The 27,485-nt window shown below is 40.1% G+C and overlaps 1 protein-coding gene across 6 annotated transcripts in view; it reads right to left on the bottom strand.

The window, feature by feature from the left end:
- Window positions 1-27,485, bottom strand: part of PDSS2 (decaprenyl diphosphate synthase subunit 2) — a 269,913-nt gene that overhangs the window by 11,209 nt on the left and 231,219 nt on the right. The window contains exons 8-9 of one of the 6 annotated variants that reach the window (XR_009543820.1): window positions 10,052-10,272; window positions 5,243-5,294 (exon numbers count right to left, since the gene is read on the bottom strand). Coding sequence is in view for 4 of the 6 variants with exons in the window: in XM_060167778.1 (XP_060023761.1) it covers window positions 10,114-10,272 (159 nt within the window). In the remaining 2 variants the exon portion in view is untranslated. Of the gene's footprint in view, window positions 1-33; window positions 734-3,402; window positions 5,295-9,208; window positions 10,273-27,485 lie in introns of those variants that run through there. The other 5 variants (XR_009543821.1, XM_060167776.1, XM_060167777.1 and 2 more) reach the window with 5 other exon arrangements.

Genomic DNA, 27,485 nt, shown 5'->3' with positions numbered 1-27,485 from the left:
TTACATACCTTTGGACCAGCAGACTTGGATGACATGATGGATACTGTCATTTTTAAAGACAACATATGATGTCTTTCATTATCTTTATTATAATTTATATGTAAAACAGAGAAAGTAAAATAATCTGAAAGGAAGAACATAACCTTTGGAAAGCTAAGAGGAAATAAAATCACCTTGATTTTCAGGGCTATTAATTTTATTTCAAATACCCTGGTAATGGTAAAATACAGGTTAAATCAAATAGTCCTTAGCTAGTTGAACAGACACGGCAAATGGACTTCAACTTGCCTGCTGGCTCTGACACAATAATAGTGGCCCTAGAGAGCTGTGTTGAGGAGGATTCTGAGGTTCTGTAGGAAAAGGGCTGTGAATGATGAGTGAACGCCTGTCACAGCTGAGAGGGAGACTAGAGGGTAAAAGACTTGTTAAGTGCAATGTGGGGGGTGGAAGGGAAGGAGGGTTAGCCCAAAGCACCCAAATACAGACTGTAAATTTAAGTCTTACATTTTATAATATAATGAATGCAAATCTTACATTTAATTCCATAATATATATATCTGGTATGCTATACAAGTTTAAAGGCTCATTTGTAGTTAAATTACCTAACGTTAACTTTGTGGGAGAAAAATATGTTCTTAGACAATGTGCATGTTCATTCTGTGGCTTCCACAGTACCTGGCAGGCTTCTGAGTATCCCTGGGAGTCTCTGCACCCCATTTAGTGACACCCACACCTGGAAGATTGATAGAAATAAAACAGTTTAAATTTGTGCATGATAATGTAAGACTCAGAGAAGTAAATTAACCTGCTTGTCAATAGCAGAGCTGGGATTTGAAGACTCTAAAGCCCAATTTCTTGTTTGTTTGGTTTTTTTTGGCTGCACCATGCAGCATGTAGGATCTTAGTTCCCGGACCAGGGATTGAACCCGTGTCCCCTGCAATGGAAGCTTGGAGTCTTAATCCCTGGACCACCAGGGAAGTCCCTAAAGCCCAATTTCTTAACAAAGAGTCTGTCTATATTATTCCAAAGACAAGTACCAGGATTCCCTGGGATTCAGGGTTTGGTATTAAATTACTGATTTGAAAAAGAACTTTTGGGGCTACAGAAGACCATACGGTAACTAGTAAGTTGGCAATTACAGTACTGCTGTTAAAGAAAAGCATGGTTTCCATTTGGGGTTATGGAAAAGTTACAGAAATAGTGGTGATGGCTGCACAACAGAGTGAATATAATTAATGTCACTAAATTGTACACTTAAAATTACTAAAATAGCACATAGTATGCTATACATAGATATATATATTACCACAATAAAAAAAAAGAAAATCGTGATTCATGGATTAGAAGATTAATATCGTTAAAATGGCAATTATCCAAAATTAGATCAATAGATTCAATGCAGTCCCTATCAAAATCCCAGCAGGCTCTTTTGTAGAAATTTACAAGCTGATCCTAAAATTTTTATAGAAATGCAAAGGACCCAGAGTGGCCAAAACAATTCTGTAAAAGAAGAACTACAAGTGTAAATGGGGAAATCTGAATAAGATTGATGGACTGTATCAACGTCAACATTCTGGTTGTGATCTTGTCCTATAGTTTTACAAGATGATACCATTGGGGAAAATTGTAAAGGGTACCTAGAATCTCTCTGTATTATTTCTTACAACTACTTGTGAATCTATAATTACCTCAAAATTAAAAGTTTAGTAAAAAAATAAGCTGGAGGACTTCTACTTCCCAATTATAAAATTTAATATAAAACTGTAGTAATTGGGCTTCCCTGGTGGCGCAGTGGTTAAGAATCCACCTGCCAACGCAGGGGACATGGGTTCGAGCCCTGGTCCAGGAAGATCCCACATGCCGCAGGGCAACTAAGCCTGTGTGCCACAGCTACTGAGCCTGCGCTCTAGAGCCCGCGAGCCACAACTACTGAAGCCCGCGCACCTAGAGCCCGTGCTCCGTAACAAGAGAAGCCATCGCAATGAGAAGCCCATGCACCGCAACGAAGAGTAGCCCCCGCTCGCCGCAACTAGAAAAAGCCTGCGCACAGCAACGAAGACCCAACGCAGCCAATAAATAAACAAATAAGTAAATGAAAATAAAGCTATAGCAATCAAGGAAGTGTGGTTCTGGCATAAGGACAGACATAGAAATCAATGGAACAGAATTGACAGAAACAGACTCTTGTATTTAGGGTCGACTGATTTTCTACAAAGTTGCTAAGGCAACTCAAAGAAGGAAAGAATAGTCTTTTCAACAAATGGTTCTAGAACAGCTGGATATCCACATACAAAAAAAAATTAATTTAGTCCAGTGGTTTTCAATGGGGGAGATTTTGGCTTCCCAAAGGCAGGGAACTTTTGGCAATGTCTAGAGACAATTCTGGTTGTCGCAGCTGGGGTTGGCGTGCTACTGGCATTCAATGGGTATACACCAGAGGTGCTGCTAAACATCCAGCAATGCACAGGGCAACCCCAAAACAAAGAATGACCCAGCCCAATATGTCAATAGTGCTGAGGATGAGATGCCCGATTTAAACCTTTACCTCACACTTTATACAAAAGTTAACTAAAAAGGGATCATAGACCTAAATGTAAGAGCTAAAACTATACAACTTTGAGAAAAGAACATTGGAGAAAATCTCTGTGACTTTGGGTTAGGCAAAGATTACTTAGATATGACACTGAAAGCGTGATCTATAGAAGAAGAAATTGATAAATTGGACTTCATCAAAATTAAAGACTTTTGCGCTTCAAAAGGAACCATTATGAAAATGAATTTAAGCTATAGATTGGGAGCAAATATTTGCACACCATATAGCAGACAAAGGACTATATTCAGAATATATAAAGAATGCTTATATCTCAATAAGACAAACAACCCAATTAAGAAATAGGCAAAAGATCTGAACAGACATTTTGCCAAAGAAGATATATAAATGACTAACATGCTCATGAGACGATGCTTAACATCATTAGTCATTAGGAAAATGCAAATACAAATCACAATGAGATACAGTCTCATTCCTACTAGAATAGCTATAATAAAAAATGGAATACCGGGGACTTCCCTGGTGGTCCAGTGGTAAAGAATCCGCCTTGCAATGCATGGGATGCACAGGTCTGATCCCTGGTCAGGGAACTAAGATCCCACATGCCGCGGGGCCACTAAGCCCGCGCGCCACAACTACTGAGCCCACACACCGCGAGGAAAGATCTTGTGTGCCACAACTAAGACCCGACACAACCAAAAAAAATAGCAATAATAAAAGAAAAATAAATAAATATTTTTTTTTAAAAGGGAATACCAAGAGTTAGCAAGGATGTGAAAAATTTGGAACCCACATGTGTTGGAAAGGTAAAATGATACAGTCACTTTGGAAAACGGTCTGGCAATTTCTAACAGGTTAAACATAAATTTATTATAAATTTTACTCCTGAGGATCTACTCAGGAGAAATGAAAACTTATGTCCACATAACGACTTGTACATGAGTATTCACAACAGCATTATTAATAATAGGTCAACAGTAGAAACAACCCAAATGCCAATCAACCGGTAAAGGGATAAATGAATATAATATATCTGTTCGATGGAATATTATTTAGCAATATAAAGGAATGAAATAATGATTAATTCCATAACATACATAAACCTCAAAAACATTATGCTAAGTGACAGAAACCAGATGCAAAAGACTAAGTACTGTAAAACTCCATTTATATAAAATGTCCAGAGAAGGCAAATCTATAGCGACAGAGAGTAGATTAGTGGCTGCCTAGGATTGAGGGTGGGAGCAGGTGTTGACTGCAAATGTGCACAAGGGATCTTTAAAACTGAATTGTAGTGATGCTTGCACAACTTCGTAAATTTATTAAAAAAGCATTGAATTGTATACTTAAAATAGATGAATTTTATGATATGTAAACTATACTTCAATAAAGCTGCTTTTGAAAATGCAATTAAAGCAATTCTAAATCTTCAAAAAAAGAAGAATAAAAGGAAAGAAAAGTACAGAACTGCATAAACAGGCAGCAATTAGGAAGCTCACAATTAATTGATCGTATTCCACATACACAAGTAAGTTTAAGTAACTGTGCAACTCATGATATAAGGGAGGAGGACAGGCAGGGAGACTTCATTGAAATGTGACAAGTGAGAAGTAATGCGAATAGTAAAGTTATGATGATTAATTTAAGGAAGGAAAGGTTGCAAGTGTAGCTTAATTCTTTGAGGATGATGCTGTTTTCTCCTTCATTTGAAGGCTTACAAAAAAAGAAAGATCCAAACAAAAGAAGACAATAACAAAACACAATAAACTCATACTGTTATAGCATGAAAGATCTGAGTCAGATAAAGGTTATTTTGTTTCCCTTCAAACAAACCCTAGGAGTTTCTAGAGTCCTCTTCTCCCAAGTCCTTGAAGAAGGAAAGACGGCTCCTCAACTCTTAGAAAATGGTTTCTCCTTGGTTTTGGCCAAGAGCAGAAGCTAACACAACTGTCTGAGGGCCTTTCCTGTCCTAGGAGATTGTGAACCTCAGTGGGAAGAAAGAAGTCATCCTACTGAAGTGTGGCTGGCTGAGAACTTGCAGTGAAGCGAGAGGAAAATACATAGAGATGTGAATCCATTTTGAGCATCGTCTCGAAGGAATGGGAACCACCAACTGAAAAGATTAATCATTCAGGCTAAAGAATTTTAAGGGAATTTATTTCACAGTTTTAACTTGCTGCTGTGGAGAACCTGCAGGGGCACTATTTTTCCAAGACAAAGACTTTCTTAATAGTAGGTTGGGATGTTGACTTATGAGTATTTACTGTATACCCATTTATCCCAGAGAAACCAATCAGGAATAAAAATTCAATATACCTTGTTTAGAATTTAAGCTACTTATCAATAGTGGTTATGAAGACTGCAGCACCATGAAAAAATGTTTATGATGTATTATGTAAAAACAGCAGGACCCAAAGTTGAATTTATACTATAATTACAACCATGCAAAAAAGATAGGCATAGCAGAAAAGGCTGGATTAAATACAAATGAAATGGTGATACTGATCATGTGAGCATGGTGAGACTGAGAGTAATTTTTTTCTACTTTCCAAAATTTCTTTAGATGTGTTTATTTACTTAAATGCATCAAAAAGTGAAATCTTCCCAACAACAGTCAAGGCAGTGGGGAGCCTACTCATTTGCTCAGGATGCACAGTGACCGGTATGCTATCAGTCTTAGAAGTGAGCAGATCACATTGAAAGAAAGCTGATAGAGCTTCTCCATGAAGATGGAATCAGCATCTATAAAAAGAAAGAAAAGGAATGAAAGCCTGAGAAACTTTCTCTTTCTACGGAAGAGTAAGAAATACATATCTAGGAAGAATATTCCTCCACCGGTAGAGGCCTAAAACCTAGCACTTCAGCGCCCCAAGGGCAGGTGGGGAAGCTAAAGGGAGGGGTGGACACCGCTGTCAGTTCTGGCCACACTGGGTTCTCCCCAGGTGACCTTCTTTTTCAAAAGTATGTTATCTCCTTAATGTAAAGGCAGGATCCCTTCTGAAAAAATAAAACAGTTAATTTGAGAAGGGATTAGGAGTGATGGTAGGAAATGGAGAAAGAGGTAAATGACAGTCTTGTTAGATTGCTTTGTGTTTTAAAAAGAAAGAAAGTGCAAATAGCTTTATTATTACTAAAAGGTGATTAACAATAATGGAAACTATTAATAACAATGGAGTGACAACTGTGTCCTCACAAATAGATTAAAAAGTCAACCCAATCCATCTCTGCCCTTTTGAGTCTTAGCGAAGGTGTGGCATGCCTTCTCCAGATTGAGAGGCAGTCATTAGATTCTAAAGATAAATCCTGGAATTCTATTGGTCAGAAAGGTGAGATCTTAACAACAGGATTTCACAGTGGGAAGACAAATGAAGGGGCAGGAAAGAATCTTCCTGAATCTAAGAGCTCTAGGAAGGAACGTGAAAAGAGTTTTCTGAAAGCAACGTCCTCCTTGTCTGTGATGGACCTGCTGTTTAGTTAGTCTTTTATTTTTTTTTTGGGCTGCGCCATGTGGCTTACAGGATCCTAGTTCCCTGACCAGGGATTGAACCCAGGCCATGGCAGTGAAAGCACCGAGTCCTAACCACTGGACTGCCAGGGAATTCCTAGTTAAGTCTTAAAAAAGAGAGAAAGAAAAAGAAGTAGCCTTTAGCTGCAATTTTATTGATTAAACACAATTCCCCCAAAGCCACTTGCCCAAAGAGATCTATGTTACAGCAACTTGTCAGGTTTTGAAAGATAATCACGGATTATTCAGATTACTTTCTGGTCACCTGAGTGACCAGAATGTTGTAGGTACTGGGCCTTAAAAAACGTGTACATCTTTTTGGAGCATTTTGCACTAATGTATATGTCTTTTACCCCAAGTCTGTAGGTTTCACCTGCATGCTGGGCCATAGCAATACCATTGGCATAGGTAAGAGAAAGTCTCAAACATTAGAGAACGAGACCTGGACCAGGCACACAATGTCACTGATCACTTATTTTTAGGTGTGACTGGGTTACCACATTATATAAGAAAACATGAAGAGGATTTAGTGTTGTCATCAAGTAAAACTCACAACAAAGTTTAATGATAGTCATAATCCTTATCTTCTTTCAAAGTAACTAATAGTGAATGGCAAATAACTCACTATCTAATCAATATCTAATTGATACTGTTTTTTAGAAACAGTTTTTCTAAGTTGGGGAATTCAAAAGAAGATGACTTAGTGGCACAGGAAACGGCTTTGTAGTTCCTCGGGAAATATAATTTAAAAATTTAGAAAAGAATGTCTCCAGAGGTGGGACTAAGAGAGAGATGTGTGAGACACAAAAGGAAGGGTAGTCAGAGAAGAGGGGAAGTGGGTCACAGGTGCTGTGGGGGTGAGGGCGGAAGCTGCATTAGCAAGGTGAAATGCTGTGGGGAAGTCTGCATGTAGGGGGACGTCTGGTAAACTTCACAGTGAGGTCACCATCTGTGAACGAGAAGAAGGCATCTCAGTGGAGTAGTGCCGTGAGACCCGATAGATTTGTTGAACAAGTAGTCTTTGAGTGTCTACAGTGCTGGCGCTGGTCTAGATGGTGGGGACCCGGCAGTGAATGTAGTGAATGACCAATTGCCAGGGTTAAGGAGTTAGTAGCCTGTAAGAAGGTGTGCTGCTAATGCTAGGAAGAAAAAAGTAGAGGTGGAAGGATAAATAGGGGAAGTGAGGGATGTCATTTAGGGGAGAACTGAGCCCATTCATAGCCAGCAGGGGAAACACAAGACTCAAGAATAGGGACATGAGGGAGACAGGAGGCTGAAGGCTCGAGATCTTTGGAAAGGAGTAGAGTCTTATCTGGAAAGAGAGCAAAGGAAGAGAGAAAGAGGTGCTGTCTGGAATGACTCTAATGTGGGGAGATGGCGTGTGAAGGCAAGCCAGTCTGTCAGAGGCAGTCCTTTCTGCTGGCTCCTGCATCTATAAATGGGGGATTAAGTCTTACCCCCAGAGAGTGGTCGTGGGATTCGAACAAGACAGTACTGTTAAGGCCCTTAGCAGAGTGCCTGGTATACACGCAGAGCCCTTACTTGAAGAAAAGACTGATAGGGAGGAAGGAGAGTGCAGGTGGGCTCAGGGGCCTGAAATGAGTGAGGTTTGCAGGTCCAGGTTGGGGGGAAGAGGGACAATGGTTAATGAATGAATTCTTCACTCTAGCAAGAAACTGGGGGTGGAGGGTGATGCAGAGGGGGTAAAGGAGGAGACACTCTAAGGTCACTAACTCTGCCTTGTCAGTACCTTCCCTGGCAGCACTCAGGCAGTAGGCCAAAAGGTACGATTAAGCACGTCTTGCTGCCCCCAAATTTCTCCCTAGAGATTGTCTGAAATTATAAGGGCTTAAAATGAATTAATAAATAAATATCCCTGAAGAAGGGGTACGGAGAAGACTATCAGTATTTAATACTTTAGACTGACTTAGCCAGCGTATTAGGTTTAACAAAAGCAGAGCTGTCACTCAACAGTGAGGGCAGGGCTGTTGCTCCCAGGGAGCTGGACAGACAGCAGGGCACAGGAGAGGGAACAGAGGCCTGGAAGGCAGCTGGGAAGATGAAAGGGAGGTAGGAAATGTTCCAAAGAAAGCAGAAAGGCGGGTGTTGAAACAAAGAGTCCAGGATTATAAGCCATACAAAGGAGAGCTGGGAATTCTTTAGGTCACCTGTGAGGCAGCTTGGCAAGAAGTCTGCCATTAAGTTTTATGCTTTCCTTCATAGCCTCTCTTTGTGTTTCACCTTCCCTGTTCCCTGAATTTCACATAGCATCTTTATTATCTAGAGAGTCAGAAATGGCAAACTTTTAGAAAATAAAACAAAGCTGGAGAGGACCTCATATATTCTCTTGTTTAACCTTATTTTACAAATGTGGAAACTGAGGCTCAGAGGGAAGTGACTTGTTCAAGGTCACACAGCGAACCAGGTGCTAAACCAGAACTAGAAGAGCCCTAGAATCCTGCCTTGTGTTCTATAGTACCTGACCATCTGCTTAATAAAACCTACAGCTTGCTGAAGTTCCTGCTCATCCAGAGAACACAAAGCATGACTCCTCCTTTGTGGAAGTTAATGATTAAAACCTAGTCTGATCTAAAGCATCTAACCATAGTTACTAATTAAGCCAATTTCTGTGAGAAAAGGCATTTCAAACAGAAGAGTGGAGTGTTCTCTTCAGCTAAATCTATAGGCCTTCAAATTGTAGTAGCATAAACTGTACAATTACAACATTTCAAGTACGCTTAAAAATATTTCAAAATACAATACCTTAACCTCTGTAGCTTACATTTTCTTTTCATTGCATGCCACACGATGGGTCCTGATAAAACGGTTTTGTAACTTTTGAAGAAGGAATTTAACTAAAGTGACTTCACTTAGTGTTTGAGTGAACTAGGTAATAAAATCTGTTTGCTGTGTTCGCTGTCTCCAGATAGGGCTGTAATTACACCACATAAGGAAGAAAGGTAGCTGAGTCTCAATCTAGATCATTTATGTAAACTCAGCCTTCTTGTCAACAGTGTTCTCATATTGCATGCATGCAAACCTCAAAAATCATCTCCTATGAACCACAGAGAGACAGTGTCCAATTGCAGGTCTGTGAGATTGCTTATATTCTTTCTGTAATTGGATGTCTGTGGTTCAAGACCAAAATCTGACACTCTGAGGCTAAAAAAAAAAATCACCAATGAATTCCCCAGTACAACAATTATATATCTGACACTTGTAAAAATTAAAGGTATTCTCTACACCAATGTATTACAAATGAATACATTTACTTGAAAAAAAGAAGCATCCTGTTCAGCTTGAAAAAAAAAAAAGTTTGGTTCTTTGAAATGTGTTTGAAAAAATCTGGTCTTCCAGAAAGAAAAACAGGCAATTCCTACTATAACCAAGTTAACATTTGATAACATTTTAATCTCCTACTTCAAATATTTGGCCTTATTTTTTCAGCAGTTTCCCCCCAAAATCTTACAGAACCCAAGAAGCACAAAGTATATCCATACTGCATCTATAAAATACAAAGACATAATTGCAAGAAGACAAAGCATGTTTTTTTTTCCTTAATCATTAAACTACCCTCCGTTATGAAAAATTGGTCACTGGCTTTTGATTTGACAGTCCTCCCTGGCTGGCATTGATAGTGTTTCTCTTGACACCTGCAGCTTCCAGCTTGCCCTGTCCTCTCTAGAAGGAAAACCACAGGCCACCGCCCTGGCGCCATCCCTGGCTCAGTCCAATCAATAAGGACTTATTTCCTGTCCATTTGCTGAGGTCACAGGAGCGAATCTCATTAATTATTTCTGCTACTGAAGCCTCAAGTGTGCTTGTGGCGTGACAACTGAAAACTGCTTGACCTTTTTTCTTCTAATTTTGTTTGTAGCAGTTCCAAAAAGAAGGCAGTATTCATTTAGCAGTGTGGTAAAAAGAAAAAAAATGTATATGTTGTTAAAGTCATTAACACATTTAGATCTTTCATCATGAAAGCTCTCCCGATCACCTCATTCCCCAGTTTTTTTCAGTTTTTTTCAGCTAACGAACAATAGTCTTTTTAATTTGGTGTCACGAAAATCTGGTCACAGCAAACACAATGTTTTCTAAAGCAGTTCTGGCCTCCGAGGGAGGAAAGCTCTCCAGGGCCTCCAGTGCCTTGTTTCCATGGTAACGACACAGGTCAATAGCTGAAGTCACACCTTTGCCAGCGCTGATTGTTTCTCGCAACTGTTAAGAAACAAATGCACAGGAAAAGTCAGTTTTTAAGGTACCACAATTAAATTGGGGAGGAGAGGTGGAAAACAAAGAAGGGGAGAAACAGTATAGATTCACTGTTTCTGTTTTTGAGGTTAAAGAGGACACCATCCTCCAGTGATTTTGAGGCACTAACATTCCCTAAGGCTGCTAGGTTTGGCCCTCCAGAGCAGAACAATAGGCTCCAATGAGCCTAATTACACCTCTTCCCCAACTCCCGCCCTGTGATATCTTGAAGTGGGCCCTGCTGGAGGGTGGTGGTGATGAGGCAGAGGGCATTTACATCTCTGACCTTTTGAATTCAGCAGCCTGATATTCTTAGGTGAGGAAGGCTTCATTAACATCCTAGTTAATAACTAATATTTTTACACTGTATGTTGGCACAATAGTCCATGTGAAAATTCAAGAAAGACACATAGTATTAGATCTGAGCACTACATTATTAAAACTGTAAGACTTTGGGAGGAATGAATTAAAATACCCTTTGTGAAGAATAAAGTCAACTCTTGCCCACAAATGGAGTTGATTTCCAATCCCTTTCCCTGATGACTGGAAAGGACCAATACAATGGTTACACTTTAGAGCTGAAAAAGACTTATAATGATTTGGCCGGTCCACTTCCCCTTGCCCCGATTCCATCTTCTTCTCAGTGAATACCTCTAATGTCTGCTTTACTCCCTAAATCAGAAACTCGGGAGTTCTCCTTCATCCATTCAGGCACCATGGCTCACCCATGACTGAACTTTCTGGCTCCCCACTAGGTTGGTTGGCGCCCAGTGACAAGTTCTAGTCCATGAGACGTGAATGGTGTGTGTCACTTCTGGGCTGTAGCATTTAACGGTCCATATGAGTCCCGCCAGAGGTTTCCCTCTGGTACATCAACCAGTCACATTGAAGAAGCCCCTCAGGTTGGATCCCCGAGTGGCCACGGTGAGCAACCACAGTGCCTCTCCAACCTGCACAGGACATGTAGTATGGGCAAGAAACACGTCTGTTGTCTGAAGAGACTGTCAGGTTGTCTGTGGCCATCTTGACTGATATACTCACTGAGTCTCAGCCATTCTATCTCATACAAAGCCCTCAAATTATCATCTGCTCTTCACTCTCATTGCCACATCAGTTCAGGCTATCATCATCGCTTGCCTGGGTTATTTTTGCAATCACCTCCTAAAGTGTCTTCCCACCACCAGTTCTTTGCCTCTGGACTCCATCCTTCACGCTGCCAAGAAGATCTTTATAAAAAGCAAATGTGATCTTGCTTAAAACCCTCCACTGCCTTCCAATAGCTTTAAGGAAAAAAAAGTCCAAGCTCTTTCATGAGGCATGGAAGTCCTTTCCCTTTCCGCCGTTTCATCATTACTTAGGGAAACTACTTGCAGCTGATGGCTTGAGACAGTCTCCACACACCCCCCTCGCCCCATCAAGCTCCCCAAATTCCACTTGGGTGGAATGTACACAGCTAGGATGACAGGCCTAAGGGGCTAGGTGCCCTTCTTCCTTGGGGCTCCTGGAGTGCCCTGTGCATATGTGGAGTACAGCATTATTATATAGTGTTGTATTTTAATTCTCCATTCACTTATCTATCTCTTCATTAGACTTGGAGCTATCGTATAATGCATGAAACATAAAGGAATAAAAGAAATAACCTGCTTTACTCCCCTAATTATATAGATGAGAGGAGAGGGCCAGAGAAGCTCAGCGGCTCACACAAGATCACAGATGGATAGTGACAAAGCTGCGATCAGAAGCCAGTTTTCCTAACACCCAGTCCAGTGGCACTTAATATTATACTCCGCCAGACTCAGCATTCTACAGGTATTTCCACACTGCATATGAACTTTGGTATTGTTTCAGCCTAGGGTTCCCTGGTTTCCTGCCATCATTGAATGCATGAAGGCACTAAAATGGTCCTGGGTATCAGAGGTAGCCAGATTCAAGCTCCTCTTCTAGCTCCCATCTTAGAGAGGCCAGTTAACTGCTCTGAGTTTAAATGGGGATAATATCAGTCCCTTGTAGGACTGCTGGGGGGGGGGGTACTGCATGAGACAGTATAGAGTGCTTGACAGTGTCTAAAACACTACAGATATTCAGAACTACTTAATTCTTCTTCCTCCTCAAGCCCTTAGCCATTGCCAAGAAAGCTACCCCATCCAAAATAGATCAAGTCTATTTTACCTTGACGCACAGCAACCTCAAAGGTAGCTGAACTTGGATCAGACCAGCCTTAAAGATTAAAAAAAAAGAAAAAGAAAGAACATGCTTCTTATTTTCATTATCTTTAATTCCCTCAAGTCTAAATTAGACTGGCCAACATTCTCTATTCTGGACTTCTAGGTTGGTAACTGCAGGCAAGTGGATATCTGCATGACTGGATTTCAATTTGTAAATATTAATTGAGCGCCTATTATATGTAAAGAGTACAATAATCCTTTTTTGCTTTATGGGTCAGGAACTAACGAAGGGTATACTGTGAAAAGCAGCAAGTGAAGGAGTACAGATGACCAGAGAAATGAGAGCAACTCTGATTAGAAGAGATTTAAGAGGGCCTTACAGAAAAGGGATTTAAGGCATGTCCTGAGAATGCTGATAAGTAGTTATGGCGTCGGGGTAGCAAGAAAATTATAGGGAAAGAGAATAGCTTGAACAAAGGCACAGAGGAGACCAGAGCGAATGAAAACAGATTGGTGTGATACTTTACAGGAGTAGGTGAGAGGGGACCCAGGTGGGTTCTGAAAACCAACCTAAGAACTTATTTATTTATTTTATTTATTATTATTATTATTATTCTTTGCGGTACGCGGGCCTCTCACTGTCGTGGCCTCTCCCGTTGCGGAGCACAGGCTCTGGACGCGCAGGCTCAGCGGCCATGGCTCATGGGCCCAGCCACTCCGCGGCATGTGGGATCTTCCCGGACCGGGGCACGAACCCGTGTCCCCTGCATCGGCAGGCGGACTCTCAACCACTGCGCCACCAGGGAAGCCCAACCTAAGAACTTTATTAAATTTTTTTTTTTATTATCAAACATTTAATTTATTTTTTATTTTATTTTTTTATTTTTTGGCTGTGCTGCGTGGCACACGGGATCTTAGTTCCCTGACCAGGGATCGAACGCATGGCCCCTGCAGTGGAAGCGCAGTGTCTTAACCATTGAACCAGCCGGGAAATCCCTTAAATATTTTAAAAGTACAGAAAAGTTGAAAGACTAGCCCAGGAGTTGGCAACCTATGGCCTCAGGCCAAATTTGGCCCCCCTGTTTTTATAAATTAAGTTCTGCTGGAATATAACCATGCCCATTTATTTAAGTATTGTCTATGGTTGTTTCTGTGCTATAACGGCAGACCTACAGAGTTGAGTAGCTGCCACAGAGACTGTATGGATTGCAAAGCCTAAAATATTTACACTTTGGCCTTTACAGGAAGTCTGTGACTTCTGGACGTAGCATAATTAATGAACGCGTATCTTCTACCTAGATTCAACAACCATTAATATTTTGCTATTTTTGTTCTATCTACTTGTATGTGTGTGTTTTCTGAATCATTTGAAAGTAAGCTGTTTAAGCTGGTATATTAGCTCTCCAGAGGAGGAAAAAACCCTATTTGTAGCATTTGCAGATTTTTGTGGTATAAATACTCCCATCATGGCTGATTTCAAGCTACCAAGGGTTGTCGAATCACAAATTTTTTTTTTCCCCCCCCAATACGTGGGCCTCTCACTGTTGTGGCCTCTCCCGTTGCGGAGCACAGGCTCGGGACGCGCAGGCTCAGTGGCCATGGCTCACGGGCCCAGCCACTCCGCTGCATGTGGGATCTTCCCAGACCGGGGCACGAACCCGTGTCCCCTGCATCAGCAGGCGGACTCTCAACCACTGCGCCACCAGGGAAGCCCACAAAATTCTTGAATATTTAACAACTGGCTCTCAACTGGTAGGAGGAGGCTTGGACATACCACAGGCTGCAGGATGCTTTACCCTTGTTTTGAGAAGCATCTCCAAAGATAAGAACATTCTCCTACATGGCCAGAATACCATTATCACAGCTCGGAAAGTTAACAGTAATCCTCTCCTATTATCAATATCTAGTCCATCTGCAAATTTCCCCAATTGGCTCCAAAATGTCTTTTTTAGCCTTTTTTTCCCCCCAAACCACAATGAATCCTGGTTTACACACTGCATTCATCTGTTATGACACTTTAAACTTCTTCCCACTATGATATGCCATTTTGAAAGGACCAAGCTATGTTGTACAATGTTCTACATTCTGTGTTTCTCTGATTGCTACGCTTAGTTTGTTAGTCTGTAAACTTTATTCAGTCAGGCTCAACTGAATATTTGATGGTGACTTATATGGTATTTAACCCTACAACGAAGGGTAATTCAGACTAGGGCAAAATAGCACCCAGAAGGACATCACTAAAAGTTACTCAAGCCCTAAAAGAGTTAATTTCTCTTCCCCAATGACTACTGTACTTCCAATTAATACTCCAATCTGCTCTCCACACGGTTGGCTCCCAGGACTTTGCATACCAAGGACCTGATAGCTTCCGCGTGTAAAATGCCCATTTCAGAACTCATCAGTAATCTAATCCTTCATGGAAGGTATTATTCCTCACAGGCATCTGTATACACATCCACCAACCAAACATAAACTACTGGCTCAAAGGAAATCCTTTAGATATAATTAATAGTGCATAAACGAGACTCGTTTTTACTATAAATTAGAAGAGGCCATGAGTTTACCCAGAAAAATACAATCTTGTCCTTTGTAAATAAATGCGACAAAAGACACATTAAGCTGGAGTTCCTAAACTTGGCTGATCGTAAGATTCATCTGGGGAGCTTTCAAATGCAGATGCATAGGCCTCATTCTTGGAGATGGATTCAGTAAGGCCTAAAAAAAAAAATGCTTCTTTTTTTAATGTTTTTTTAAAATGCTAATCACTGGTCATTGCAATGATTAGCCAGATTTGGGAGTACCTCACTCGCTGGGGCATGTATTTTGAGAGACTGTATTTTAAAACTGTCATGTTGGGTTTATATCGTTTTTTGTTTTTTGGTTTTTTTTCCTTTTGCGGTATGTGGGCCTCTCACTGTTGTGGCCTCTCCCGTTGTGGAGCGCAGGCTCCGGACGCGCAGGCTCAGCGGCCATGGCTCACGGGCCCAGCCGCTCCACGGCATGTGGGATCTTCCCGGACTGGGGCACGAACCCGTGTTCCCTGCATCAGCAGGCGGACTCTCAACCACTGTGCCACCAGGGAAGCCCTATATCGTTTTAACTACACTTCCAAATGGTTGTTCTTGTGATGCTCAAATTAAATTTAGCAAGCGTTTATTGGGCACCTATATGGTATAGGTATATAGTAGGGGCTGTAGGTACAGAGAGAAACATAGTTGCTGCCCCAGGACCACTGTTAGAGGGCTTGTCATAGGTCTACAGAACCAGAGAGGGTTGAATGGAACACTGAGGGATTGGGTCCATGACCTTGGTTCTAATAACTGCAAGAGAAAAGACCACAATTAAAAAAAAATTATTTCCGCTTTTGCCTTCCCCTACATTTTGACTGGGCAAATTCCCAATTGAAGCATAGGTAGAACTTTCCATATTAGGATGTGGCTAGAAATGCTAGTATGCCCACTCTGGCCTTTATGGCCTGAAAAACACTTTAGCTGTAAGACAAATTAAAAAAATACAAAATGGTGAATTATCAGTCTCCATTTTATTTCCCTGATATAGCACTTTAGGGCAATAATGTAATTAAATCTCTAATTAAGTCAACTGAATAACTGTATAAGTGCAGACTCACCCGAAATAAATTAAGTCCAAATCCCCTGCTAGAGGATCCAATTAAAGATATTAACACCAAGAGGATCCACAGTACTTAAAATGCATTATTATTTAACATTTATTAAAAGGTGTTATTAAACACCTTTTCCGTGATAAATGTTGCTTTTATGAGACCCTTTTGAGAAATCATTGTATGCCTCTGAAAACTATTTGGTTTGAAAGTCCTCTTAAAATATTAAAGGCAAGCCCTTGCCACGGGATGTAAGCAGCTTTAGAAGATGTGGAGGCAGCAGTCGCTTCTCTCCAATGAAATTAAAACAAAACCTTAGACCTAGAAGAAACCCCAAGCACCATCTTCGTTTCTCATCTCATTTTGCAGAAGACACTGGATGAGAGAGGCTAAGTGATGTGGACCAGAGTCAAGAGCAAATCTGAGAAATGGCCTAGGTTTCATTTCTGCACATCCAGAGCTCTTCTACTCTATAGCACTGGAAAGATTTGGAGATAGCCCCAAATTTTCTTTCACCCAACCAGATAGAGTGCTTAGAGAGAACAGGGATACTAAAACTCATCTGGAACACGGGGCAGACCTTGTTCTGAAGAAACTGTATAATAGAGAGTAAGGGAGTATGAAACAATATGTTAAAGTTTTGTTTTGTATTTAAATGGTTGAAAACAGCTGGATAAGGGTAAAAGGAAACAAATGGGAGCCATGCTGTTATGGGAAGAGACCACATACCTCTCACCCAAGTGGTAGAAGTGGACCGTGCTTCCTTAACAGATTATACAGCTGGCAGAAAGGTATGATGCAGTAATGATACGGGACTTCAACCTTTGAACATCTGCTAAAACTTGCATTCTATAGTTGGCAAATTCCTGGTGTGCCTAACTGATAATCTTATGTATTAGAAGACAGAAGAAGCACTTTTTGCTTAATTATGTCATCATAATTGGATATAAAGGTGATAGGAATTAACAAAAAATTAATGCCATCTTGGTATTAGAATCAGTCCTTAGAAAGGCCTAGCAGGAATGGGTTTGGACACCCAGACTACATGTTAGGAAAGTGCATTGCAAAAATAAGTTTAGTGAAAAGATTGCCATTAACTATAACTGGAAATAAAGTTCAAGGGTGATGGAAGCCTCTGAAAAACTAAATTCCAACAATGTCATACTTAATTATGAAAGTGATCAAAATAATGGCTACTGAATAAGCTCTCTCAGGGCTCTCATTTGAGAAGGTCTGGGTGTAAAAGGAGGAGCCTACGATTCCCTCCACTGCTGAGCATTTCCTCTGCACAGAGCACCACTGTGGAGACAGGGCACTATCCCTGTTTTGAAGGAGCTGACAAGAGAGATGTACAAAACTGTAAAAATTGTGTGGGACTCCACCCAGAGGCTTGTATTGTCACCAGGACACTTGCCACAAGTGTTTTTAAAGTGCCGTTCCTCACAGAAAATGTTCAGAAACAAACAACCTTGTCAGAATCTGCTAAAAGACTGATGGGCATGCATGAGGGAAGGAGATGATGACAAAAATAAGGGGCTCCCAGATGTAAAGGTTGTATGTTGAGTAAGAACAAGTATGTGCAAATATTTCCAAAAGATAATATACTATTAACACTCCCTAACACCATACACAAAAATAAACTCAAAATGGATGAAAGACCTAAATCTAAGGGCAGACACTATAACACTCTTAGAGGAAAACATAGGCAGCATACTCTATGACATAAATCACAGCAAGATCCTTTTTGACCCACCTCCTACAGAAAGGGAAATAACACTAAAAATAAACAAATGGGACCTAATGAAACTTCAAAGCTTTTGCACAGCAAAGGAAACCATAAACAAGACGAAAGGACAACCCTCAGAATTGGAGAAAATATTTGCAAATGAAGCAACTGAAAAGGATTAATCTCCAAAATATACAAGCAGCTCATGCAGCTCAATATCAAAGAAACAAACAAAATGGGCAGAAGACCTAAACAGACATTTCTCCAAAGAAGATATACAGATTGCCAACACATGAAAGGATGCTCAACATCACTAATCATTAGAGAAATGCAAATCAAAACCACAATGAGGTATCACCTCACACTGGTCAGAATGGCCATCATCAAAAAAGTATACAAACAATAAATGCTGGAGAGGGTGTGGAGAAAGGGGAATCCTCTCGCACTGTTGGTGGGAATGTAAATTGATACAGCCACTATGGAGAACAGTATGGAGGTTCCTTAAAAAACTAAAAATAGAACTACCATATGACACAGCAATCCCACTCCTGGGCATATACCCTAAGAAAACTATAATTCAAAAAGTACATGCACCTCAATGTTCACTGCAGCACTATTTACAATAGCCAGGACATGGAAGCAACCTAAGCGTCCATCGACAGATGAATGGATTAAGAAGATGTGGCACATATATACAATGGAATATTACTCAGCCATAAAAAGAAATGAAATTGAGTTATTTGTAGTGAGGTGGATGGACCTAGAGTCTGTCATACAGAGTGAAGTAAGTCAGAAAGAGAAAAACAAATACTATATGCTAACACATATATATGGAATCTAAAAAAAAATGGTTCTAATGAACCTAGGGGCAGGACAGGAATAAAGATGCAGACGTACAGAATGGACTTGAGGACACGGGGAGGGGGAAGGGTAAGCTTGCATGAAGTGAGAGAGTGGCATGGACATATATACACTACCAAATGTAAAACAGAGAGCTAGTGGGAAGCAGCCGCATAGCACAGGGAGATCAGCTAGGTGCTTTGTGACCACCTAGAGGGGTGGGACAGGGAGGGTGGGAGGGAGATGCAAGAGGGAGTGGATATGGGGATATATGTATATGTATAGCTGATTCATTTTGTTATAAAGCAGAAACTAACACACCATTGTAAAGCAATTATACTTCAATAAAGATGTTAAAAAGAAGAAGATAATATACTATTGAAAGAAAAAGGAAATAGAACAACTGAAGAATGAGTTCAAAGTCGTAAAGACTAAAATAAATTCCATGAAGAGGGGCCTTTAAAGATGAAATGTGCATTCACATAGCCCATTACAAGTTGTCAGGGGGGCCTTGGATGCAGCTACCATCCTGGCTTCTGCTGTCCTTTGCTTTCCAAGACCACCCACCCTCCCATTCCAAACATCATATTATCCTCTAGGACAAGTAACTGTGCAGCACCCCACTGAGCCCCTCACTGCGTCAGCGTTCTCACTCTTTTTTTCTGATGTTCTTGTCCAGCTTTCATCCTCTAACACGTCCCTTCTCTGTCTTCCTCCTCACTCTGGAGACCTAGCTTCTGGTCTAGGGCACCTTCACAGACGCACCCACCCACCTCTGTTCTGCTCTCTCATGCTCAGAACGCACAAAACTGTACTTCCTGGCTACTGAAAGACTGTGAGAAATGTCACAGATGGGAGAGTCAAATGACTAAAGCCTTCCAACACAGGACAAAAAAGAAAAAGATGAGGACGAATGTGCATTTTGGAACACAGATCTGGGAGCTTATGAAAATTACGGCAAAATTCCAGAAAAGGTTATTAAATAGACAGTTTGTGAGCTCTCGAGAAAAGGCAGCAGTGATAGCAGCCCCAAGGTAGGTGGGTCACAATGAGCACATTATGACAAAACACTCTCATTTTTCTTTTGATATTAACTTGGCTGTTAGCTTCAGAAATAGTAAAGATAGAGTATATTCAGATTATGGAAACTTAGTCGTGGATAAGACAGAGAAATGGGATCTGTATAAGAGTTTGGCAATATGGATTCAAATACGTAAAATAACTATTCCTAGAAAATGTTTAGTAGTGGATTTATATTGAGCAGAAAAGCGATCTCTAGTGTTGTGCTACAAGACTCAATACTTGGTTCCTTTCCCTTATCACAGTGCTTGAATGAAGATGAAGAAGAAATGCATATTAAATTTTAATTTTCAGATGTCATATAGCCAAGAGAGAAAGGCAACACATGGATAGCATCAAAATCTTAATGGTTTTGACATGTTGAGCAATAGACTGATACTAGCCAGAAGAAATGTAACAGGGAAACTGTACAGTTGAGCATTTAGGTTTCAAAAACTAATTGCAAAAGTTTAAACCTCAGTTTGGCAGTGACTCATAAAAAAATGCTGAAAATCTTTGATAACCACATTCTGTATGTAAGCCAACACTATGATGTAGACACTAAAAAAGAAAAAAGCAAACGCAAACTGTGGCAGTATAAACAGATGTACATGTCCAAAAGACAGGCAGGAACAGTCTCACCACAATCTTTGGTGGTTAATCATGTTTAGAAAACTATGTTCAGTCCTGGGTGCCATGTCTCAAGAAGGACACTGACAAGATAGAAAGGGTCCAGTGTTGGGATGAAGAAATATTTGGAAACATGTCATTTAAGGAATGTTTAACCTGGAGGAAAGGATTAAAGGAAGATATTAAACCCATCTTCAAACTTCTAAAGCAATTAAATGGGAGAAGGAGCAGTCTTGTTCTATACGCTTCAGGGAACAGAACAAAGAGCAACAAGATGAAGTTTCTAGGAAGCTTTAATTTCAGTAACAAACAAGAAAGAGTTTTCAAATGACTAGTTTGTCTAACACGAATAGTTTTTTTTTTTTGACGAGCTGTTAACTCCCTATTATTTAAAGTCCTCAGCGACTAGATGCCCACATCTGAAAAAGGTATGAATGAAACTCTAAGCTGAAGGGGGAGGTGGCACAAGGCTGCCTCCAAGGTACCATGCAACTTCAACATCCTAGCTGACACTGCTTCAGCTGAATGGTTTTGCCAGCTTCTGAGTGGCAAGACTTGGTACAAAAGGAAAAGCTACAATTAAAACGTTTCTCTAGGGCTTCCCTGGTGGTGCAGTGGTTGAGAGTCCACCTGCCGATGCAGGGGACACGAGTTCGTGCCCCGGTCCGGGAAGATCCCACATGCTGCGGACCGGCTGGGCCTGTGAGCCATGGCCACTGAGTCTGCACGTCCGGAGCCTCCGCAACGGGAGAGGCCACAACAGTGAGAGGCCCGCGTACCGCAAAACAAAACAAAACAAAACAAAAACCTTTCTCTAATACAAGAAACTGTGAAATGTACTACAAACAACATAAAAATTTCCTTTTTGCTTAGAATAACAAATTATTTAAAAGAATCTATAGGAAAAAAAATCTACTGATCTACTGACCTTATTAAATACCTTATTTTGGCAAAAGTGGAAGGAGGTGGAAATAAGAGAATTTTTAGTTATTATATTTCCTCAATCACATGAATTCACATGGCAACACACAATTAGAATGGTAGTGCTTCACAATATTAAAATAGTAATAATATTAATAATCGCAATAATAACAAAGACAATCCCATATATAGTACTTATATGTGCCTAGCACTGTGGTAATATATTTATATCTATATAATATATATATATATATATATCTGTAAGATATATATAATAGTACCTACCTCATAGGGCTGTTGTGAGGATTTTACATCTATCTATCTATCTATCTACCTATCTATCTATCTTCTGTTCTATATACCCTATGAGGTATGTGTGTATCTGTCAATCTATCTATCTATCTATCTATCTATCTAGGAAAACATTAGAATTTCCTTTGAGAAGAGAACACATACCTATGTTAATAATGTCCTTTGCACAAGGGCAAACTTTTAAAATACACATCACAGATTAAAAGAATAAATCAAGTCAAATACCTTTGGATAAAACTATATTTACAGAGATGACAAAAAACTGAAGCCATCATTAGATTAATTATGTACCTCTATTACAATATATACATTTTTTTTCTACCACAAGTAAAAATGCCATATGGTTGTAGAACAAATGTCAATAAGAATTGGAGGTGGAAAATTTCCACATTTTCTGGGAAGAAAAAGCCATAAATATCTCAATTGATTAAGTATACTCTTCTGGACATTTTTTCTTTTTTTTTTTAAACAAAAAGGCACTGAACAAGACTACTGTGTTACAAAACAAAACTAATATATTTGTAGTTTAAAAATTCTTAATAATAAAACCATATTTTTTTTAACTAAAAATCTCAACCAAAGACTGACTGCAGCAGTGGTATTTGGGGTTTCACACAACAACAGGACACTGCCTCATGTCATTTTCACAATTTTTTAAAAACCAATTTCAGGGTTCATCATACTACATTTAAGTCACTGAATAAAGCATTATTCAGTGCTAATAATAAAGCATTATTCAATGAGTTCAAAATGATAAACATAATTTATCCCATGCTTTAACATTTTTACTGTTCCCTAAAATATCAGAATATTTTTCTTTTGTAAAATAGCCTGCAAAATTACTATAATATAGATTTGTATTGAGCTTTAAGATATTCACTTTTAACAAGTTCTATTTATTGTTTTTTTTTTGTTGTTGTTGTTTTTGCGGTACGCGGGCCTCTCACCTTTGGGGCCTCTCCCGTTGCGGAACACAGGCTCCGGATGCGCAGGCTCAGCAGCCATGGCCCACGGGCCCAGCCGCTCTGTGGCACGCGGGATCCCCCCCCGTACCGGGGCACGAACCCACGTCCTCTGCATCGGCAGGCGGACTCTCAACCACTGCGCCACCAGGGAAGCCCTCTGTTTATTGTTTTGCAGAATTAAAATCATTCTGTATAACTGTGTGAGAGCACAGGACACACATGACGTTTGTTACACTGTTCTTCTTTTCCCTGGCCAAGTTCTGGAAGCCCATGGAGATGGGAGGTAAGAGAGGTGGACTCTGGGAAAAACAAAATGCCATGTATTTCCAGACATGATGGTCTTTCAAGCACCTTGGAGCAGAATTCTCCAGATGAAGCCACACAGGAACCTTTTTTTTCTTATAATATGATGAGATGTTCTCCTCCTAAGACTGATTAATCCATTTATGCTATTTCATAATAATATGAAAAATGATCATAGAGAGGCAGTGAGCAAACGTTGGTAGGGAAACTCTGGACCTGGACATGTGTGACCTTGGGCAAAGCAACTTCTCTAAGCCCACCTCACCTATAAAATCTCAGAGGTAGTATTTATGCCACAGGCAATTATTATGAGGAACAAATAAGATAATGTATGTGAAATTCCTCTGACATCAATGAAATGCTACACAAAGGCAAAGTTTGAAGAGTAAGTGAGCACTGGGTTCATTGCAAACCTTACGTGTAACATTTTTAATGATGTACCTGCCTTTAACTATAAACATTCATAGATTATTTTACATAGATTCATGAAGATGTTTTAAATATTTAAACACTGTGATTATTAGTGAATAGGAAACATGCTTGTTTTGAAAAATGAATTTCCAAATCATCTTGACCATTTAAAATTCAGTCTATTCCCCTTAAAAGGAAAAAAGAAAAAAACATAATAAAGACAGGTAAGGTATCATTTTTCTCGCCCTCTCTTCCACACATGAGTCTGTTAGGCTCGGTCTGGACGGTGTGTGGCCTCCTACTGAGAGTGAGATTTCAGAACTGATTTCAAGGCTCAACCTCTCAGCTAAGTACATTTATGAGTCTGTGCTGTGAACTACTATCCACAAAGACCTGAACATAACCAAACAACTCATTTCATACAAGTTATCATGTCTGAATATATATGTATATTATATGTATAAATACCTCTAAACAAACACACACACATACAGTTTAATATATATAACTATATATTATATATATGTAGTTTAGAGATATTTTCATTAAAAACATTTTACTACCATCATCAAAACTGACCTAAATTGTTGACTCTGTGGCTGAGCGTTCAGGCAAAGTGATGCTTGCTACTTAAGAAACAGAGGTCAACCTTGTAGCTCACGATATGAGTAGATGTGCCTGATTTCAAAATGTGATTAAATGGAATAAATGTACAATTTAGTTTAATTTTTAAAAGTTAACTTATAAACTTTCATTAACATTTGATAGGTAGGGTATCTGAAGTTGGTAATATGGAATTATATTAAATTGAGGCTTAATTCCATAGGAAAAGCAAGCTTTGCTTCCTGGTTATCATGTCTTCTGAAGGAAAATTTAATGATTTATAAATAATCACTGATTTATCTATAACCTGACTCAAAAAGCTAATTTTTAATTTTAGTACTATATTCCAAAGAAAAACTTAATTCTATACATTGAAATTCAAAAAGCAAAACTGGGACCTTGAAGCTTTTTAGCAAACTCCGTACCAGAAATTCAACAAGCAAAACATATCATAGGTTGTAGATTGCAGCAATGCGCTACTCTTGCCTCTAGCTTTTTTAGGAGTGAATCAATAAATAGTAAGCTCTGCAATCTCATGACAAATGCAATGCTGGTTATTTAATTAAAAAGAACACTGTGGGACAAGAGCATGCATGTCATGTAGGTAAACAGTCCTGGGGGTTATTTGAGGAATACATAAACTATGCCAGAGTGAATTTGGGTTTCTATTATTTTACTTGAGTCCATATCTGATACATTTCTTAAATCCTCCTCATGTCCAGGTTTTTCATCTGCTGATATCTGGGGATCAATTACCTTAAAACTACCATTACCACCGCCAACACCATCCACATGACCCTAGATTCTTGACATCCTAACATGCATCCTGACACAAGATGAGATCAAAAGTCATTTATGATTTCTATCACTAGAACGTAAATCATATAACTAGAAAACTACGTCAACTGAGAGCAATGACAATGAAACCAATGTATACCTCAGCCATGCCTTCCAGGCAGATTGCATCAGACTGGGGGCAAATGCAGGAATCAATGTATGGGGTGACGCTGTTACTCGGCCATGTAACTGTAATCATATCTGCAGGATTAACACCTCTTCCAGATGCAGGCGGGCTCGACGTTATGCTGCTACGGTATTTGTTAACATAGATTCTTGCTTTCCTCAAGAGAACAGTAATGAGAACTTGTTTTATTTACTTTTTTTGGTCATGCTGCATGGCTTGCAGGATCTTAGTTCCCTGACCAGGGATCGAACCTGTGCCCCCTGCAGTGGAAGTGTGAAGTCCTAACCACTGGACTGCTGGGGAAATCCTGAGAACTTGTGTTATTTTTATTTATTTATTTATATAAATTTATTTATTTTATTTATTTATTTTTGACTGCATTGGGTCTTCGTTGCTGTGCACAGGCTTTCTCTAGTTGCAGCAAGCAGGGGCTACGCTTCGTTGCGGCGCGCGGGCTTCTCATTGCAGTCGCTTCTCTTGTTGCGGAGCACAGGTTCTAGGCATGTGAGCTTCAGTAGTTGTGGTGTGCGGGCTCAGTAGTTGTACCTCGTGGGCTCTAGACTGCAGGCTCAGTAGTTGTGGCACACGAGCTTAGTTGCTCCATGGCATGTGGGATCTTCCCAGACCAGGGCTTGAACCCGTGTCCTCTGCGCTGGCAGGTGGATTCTTAACCACTGCACCACCAGGGAAGCCCTATAATTTTATTTATTAAAAAAAATTTTTTTTAGGGCTTCCCTGGTGGCGCAGTGGTTGAGAATCTCCCTGCTAATGCAGGGGACACGGGTTCGAGCCCTGGTCTGGGAGGATCCCACATGCCGCGGAGCAAATAGGCCCATGAGCCACAACTACTGAGCCTGCGCGTCTGGAGCCTGTGCTCCGCAACAAGAGAGGTCACGATAGTGAGAGGCCCGCGCACCGCGATTAAGAGTGGCCCCCACTTGCCACAACTAGAGAAAGCCCTCACACAGAAACGAAGACCCAACACAGCAAAAATAAATAAATTAATTAATAAACTCCTACCCACCAACATCTTCTTTAAAAAAAATTTTTTTAAATTAATTTTTATTGGAGTATAGTTGCTTTATCAAGAACTTGGTTTAAATGGTTATACCTATAAAACTTTCTTGAAAGAGTGAAGAATGCTTACCAGCTTAAAAAAAAGTCACAATAATCACTGTACTGGTTCAGCAAATAAATGATAAGACAGTCACTTACTAGACAATCACTATTTTTGAGACCAGAATTATGTTAGATTACAGAGTAATGCATACCATTTTCTGGATTTTTGTAAGACCAGAGCCTGCCTACAAATTCTCTCTTCTTTTTGTAGTATGTCTAAAGCACCTTGGGAAGCAGTATGGTAGTGAAGAGTACAGTGTGGAGTCAGCGGACTCAGGTGGAATCATGACTGTGAGATAGTCAACTGTGAACGCTGTTAGCTTATTCAATCTCTTCTCCATAAAATGAAGTGCTTAGTGTGTGTCTTGAACAGAGTGCACAGTGAAAAACACGCGTACGATGGCATGCATCTGACAGAGATCACAGGACGTCAAAAGGCCTACAACTTTTCCTAACAGGTGCGCACAAATCTTGTCAGGAATGAAGATAAAAGGTAGCATAATTTCATTAGATCTAGAATAGGGAGACCTTCCATAGGGGGCACCATTGCACCATGCAGGAATCAATCTTCAGAGGTACATCTTTGGCTTTATTACTATCTGGTGGATAGGTAAGACCTTTCATCAATCCAAAAAGTCAAGGATTTGGGGGAAAGAAAGGATCTACTCACCCGTAATCTTTAGTTAGGAGCACTGTACACATCACCGGCCTATGTTACAGGTCCTGTGATCTCTACTGCTATCTCAGTAATTCTGTTTGAAAATTGAGGCGGCACGGCCTCCTTGCTATTTCAGAAAGGTGGTTAAGCACATCCAGGATCAATATTCTGTCTCACGTGTCATTGGGGAGGCTGAGTAGTGCCTGCAGACACTGCTTAGGAAACATGAGGGAATGTCTTCAGATGTACCAAATGAACAAATTACAGCTTTCTGAAAGATGAGACATCTTGACAAAAATCCTTAATTCTGTAAAAAATCAGCCTGTAGGATTAGTGAATGAGTTTGAAAATATCAATCTAAGGTAATGACAAAGACTTCTGACTTACTAAAAAACCACATTCAACATCAACACAGAGGTGCCTCCCTTTTCATTCTCTTTTTAGAAAACTCATGCCTCTCCACTGTTTTTTTTTTATGACAGGGAAGGAGACAGCATTCTCTTCAGCTCTACTTAAAACTCTTCCGTGGACTAAGCAGGCTCCTCTATGGGGACAGAAGGCTCAATCCTCCACATAAAGTCATACAGGCTCTCCCTGTGCATAAGTGGCTCCTGATACCACAAACTGAGAACGATAATTGAATCCAGCCACCCCACCGTGCAAAGTATTTACCTACAGAACCAGCCTGGTGGGCATCTGTAGTTAGCTTTCTAGACTAAGAGTCAAAAGGTTACCCCAACTGAATCTTTGTTTCAACCCAGAGGGTATATGGCATTGAGGAGGTAACCATTTGATTAAAAATATACTTGGGGAGAAATAAGAGGAGCAAAGATGGGGTCAAATATGTCTTATGAATTAAAAGGAATATAGGCACAAACATCTGGC

This window comes from Lagenorhynchus albirostris, chromosome 12 (assembly GCF_949774975.1).
Source record: "Lagenorhynchus albirostris chromosome 12, mLagAlb1.1, whole genome shotgun sequence".
Lineage (NCBI taxonomy): Eukaryota > Metazoa > Chordata > Mammalia > Artiodactyla > Delphinidae > Lagenorhynchus > Lagenorhynchus albirostris.
This window is presented reverse-complemented; position numbering and strand designations above follow the sequence as displayed.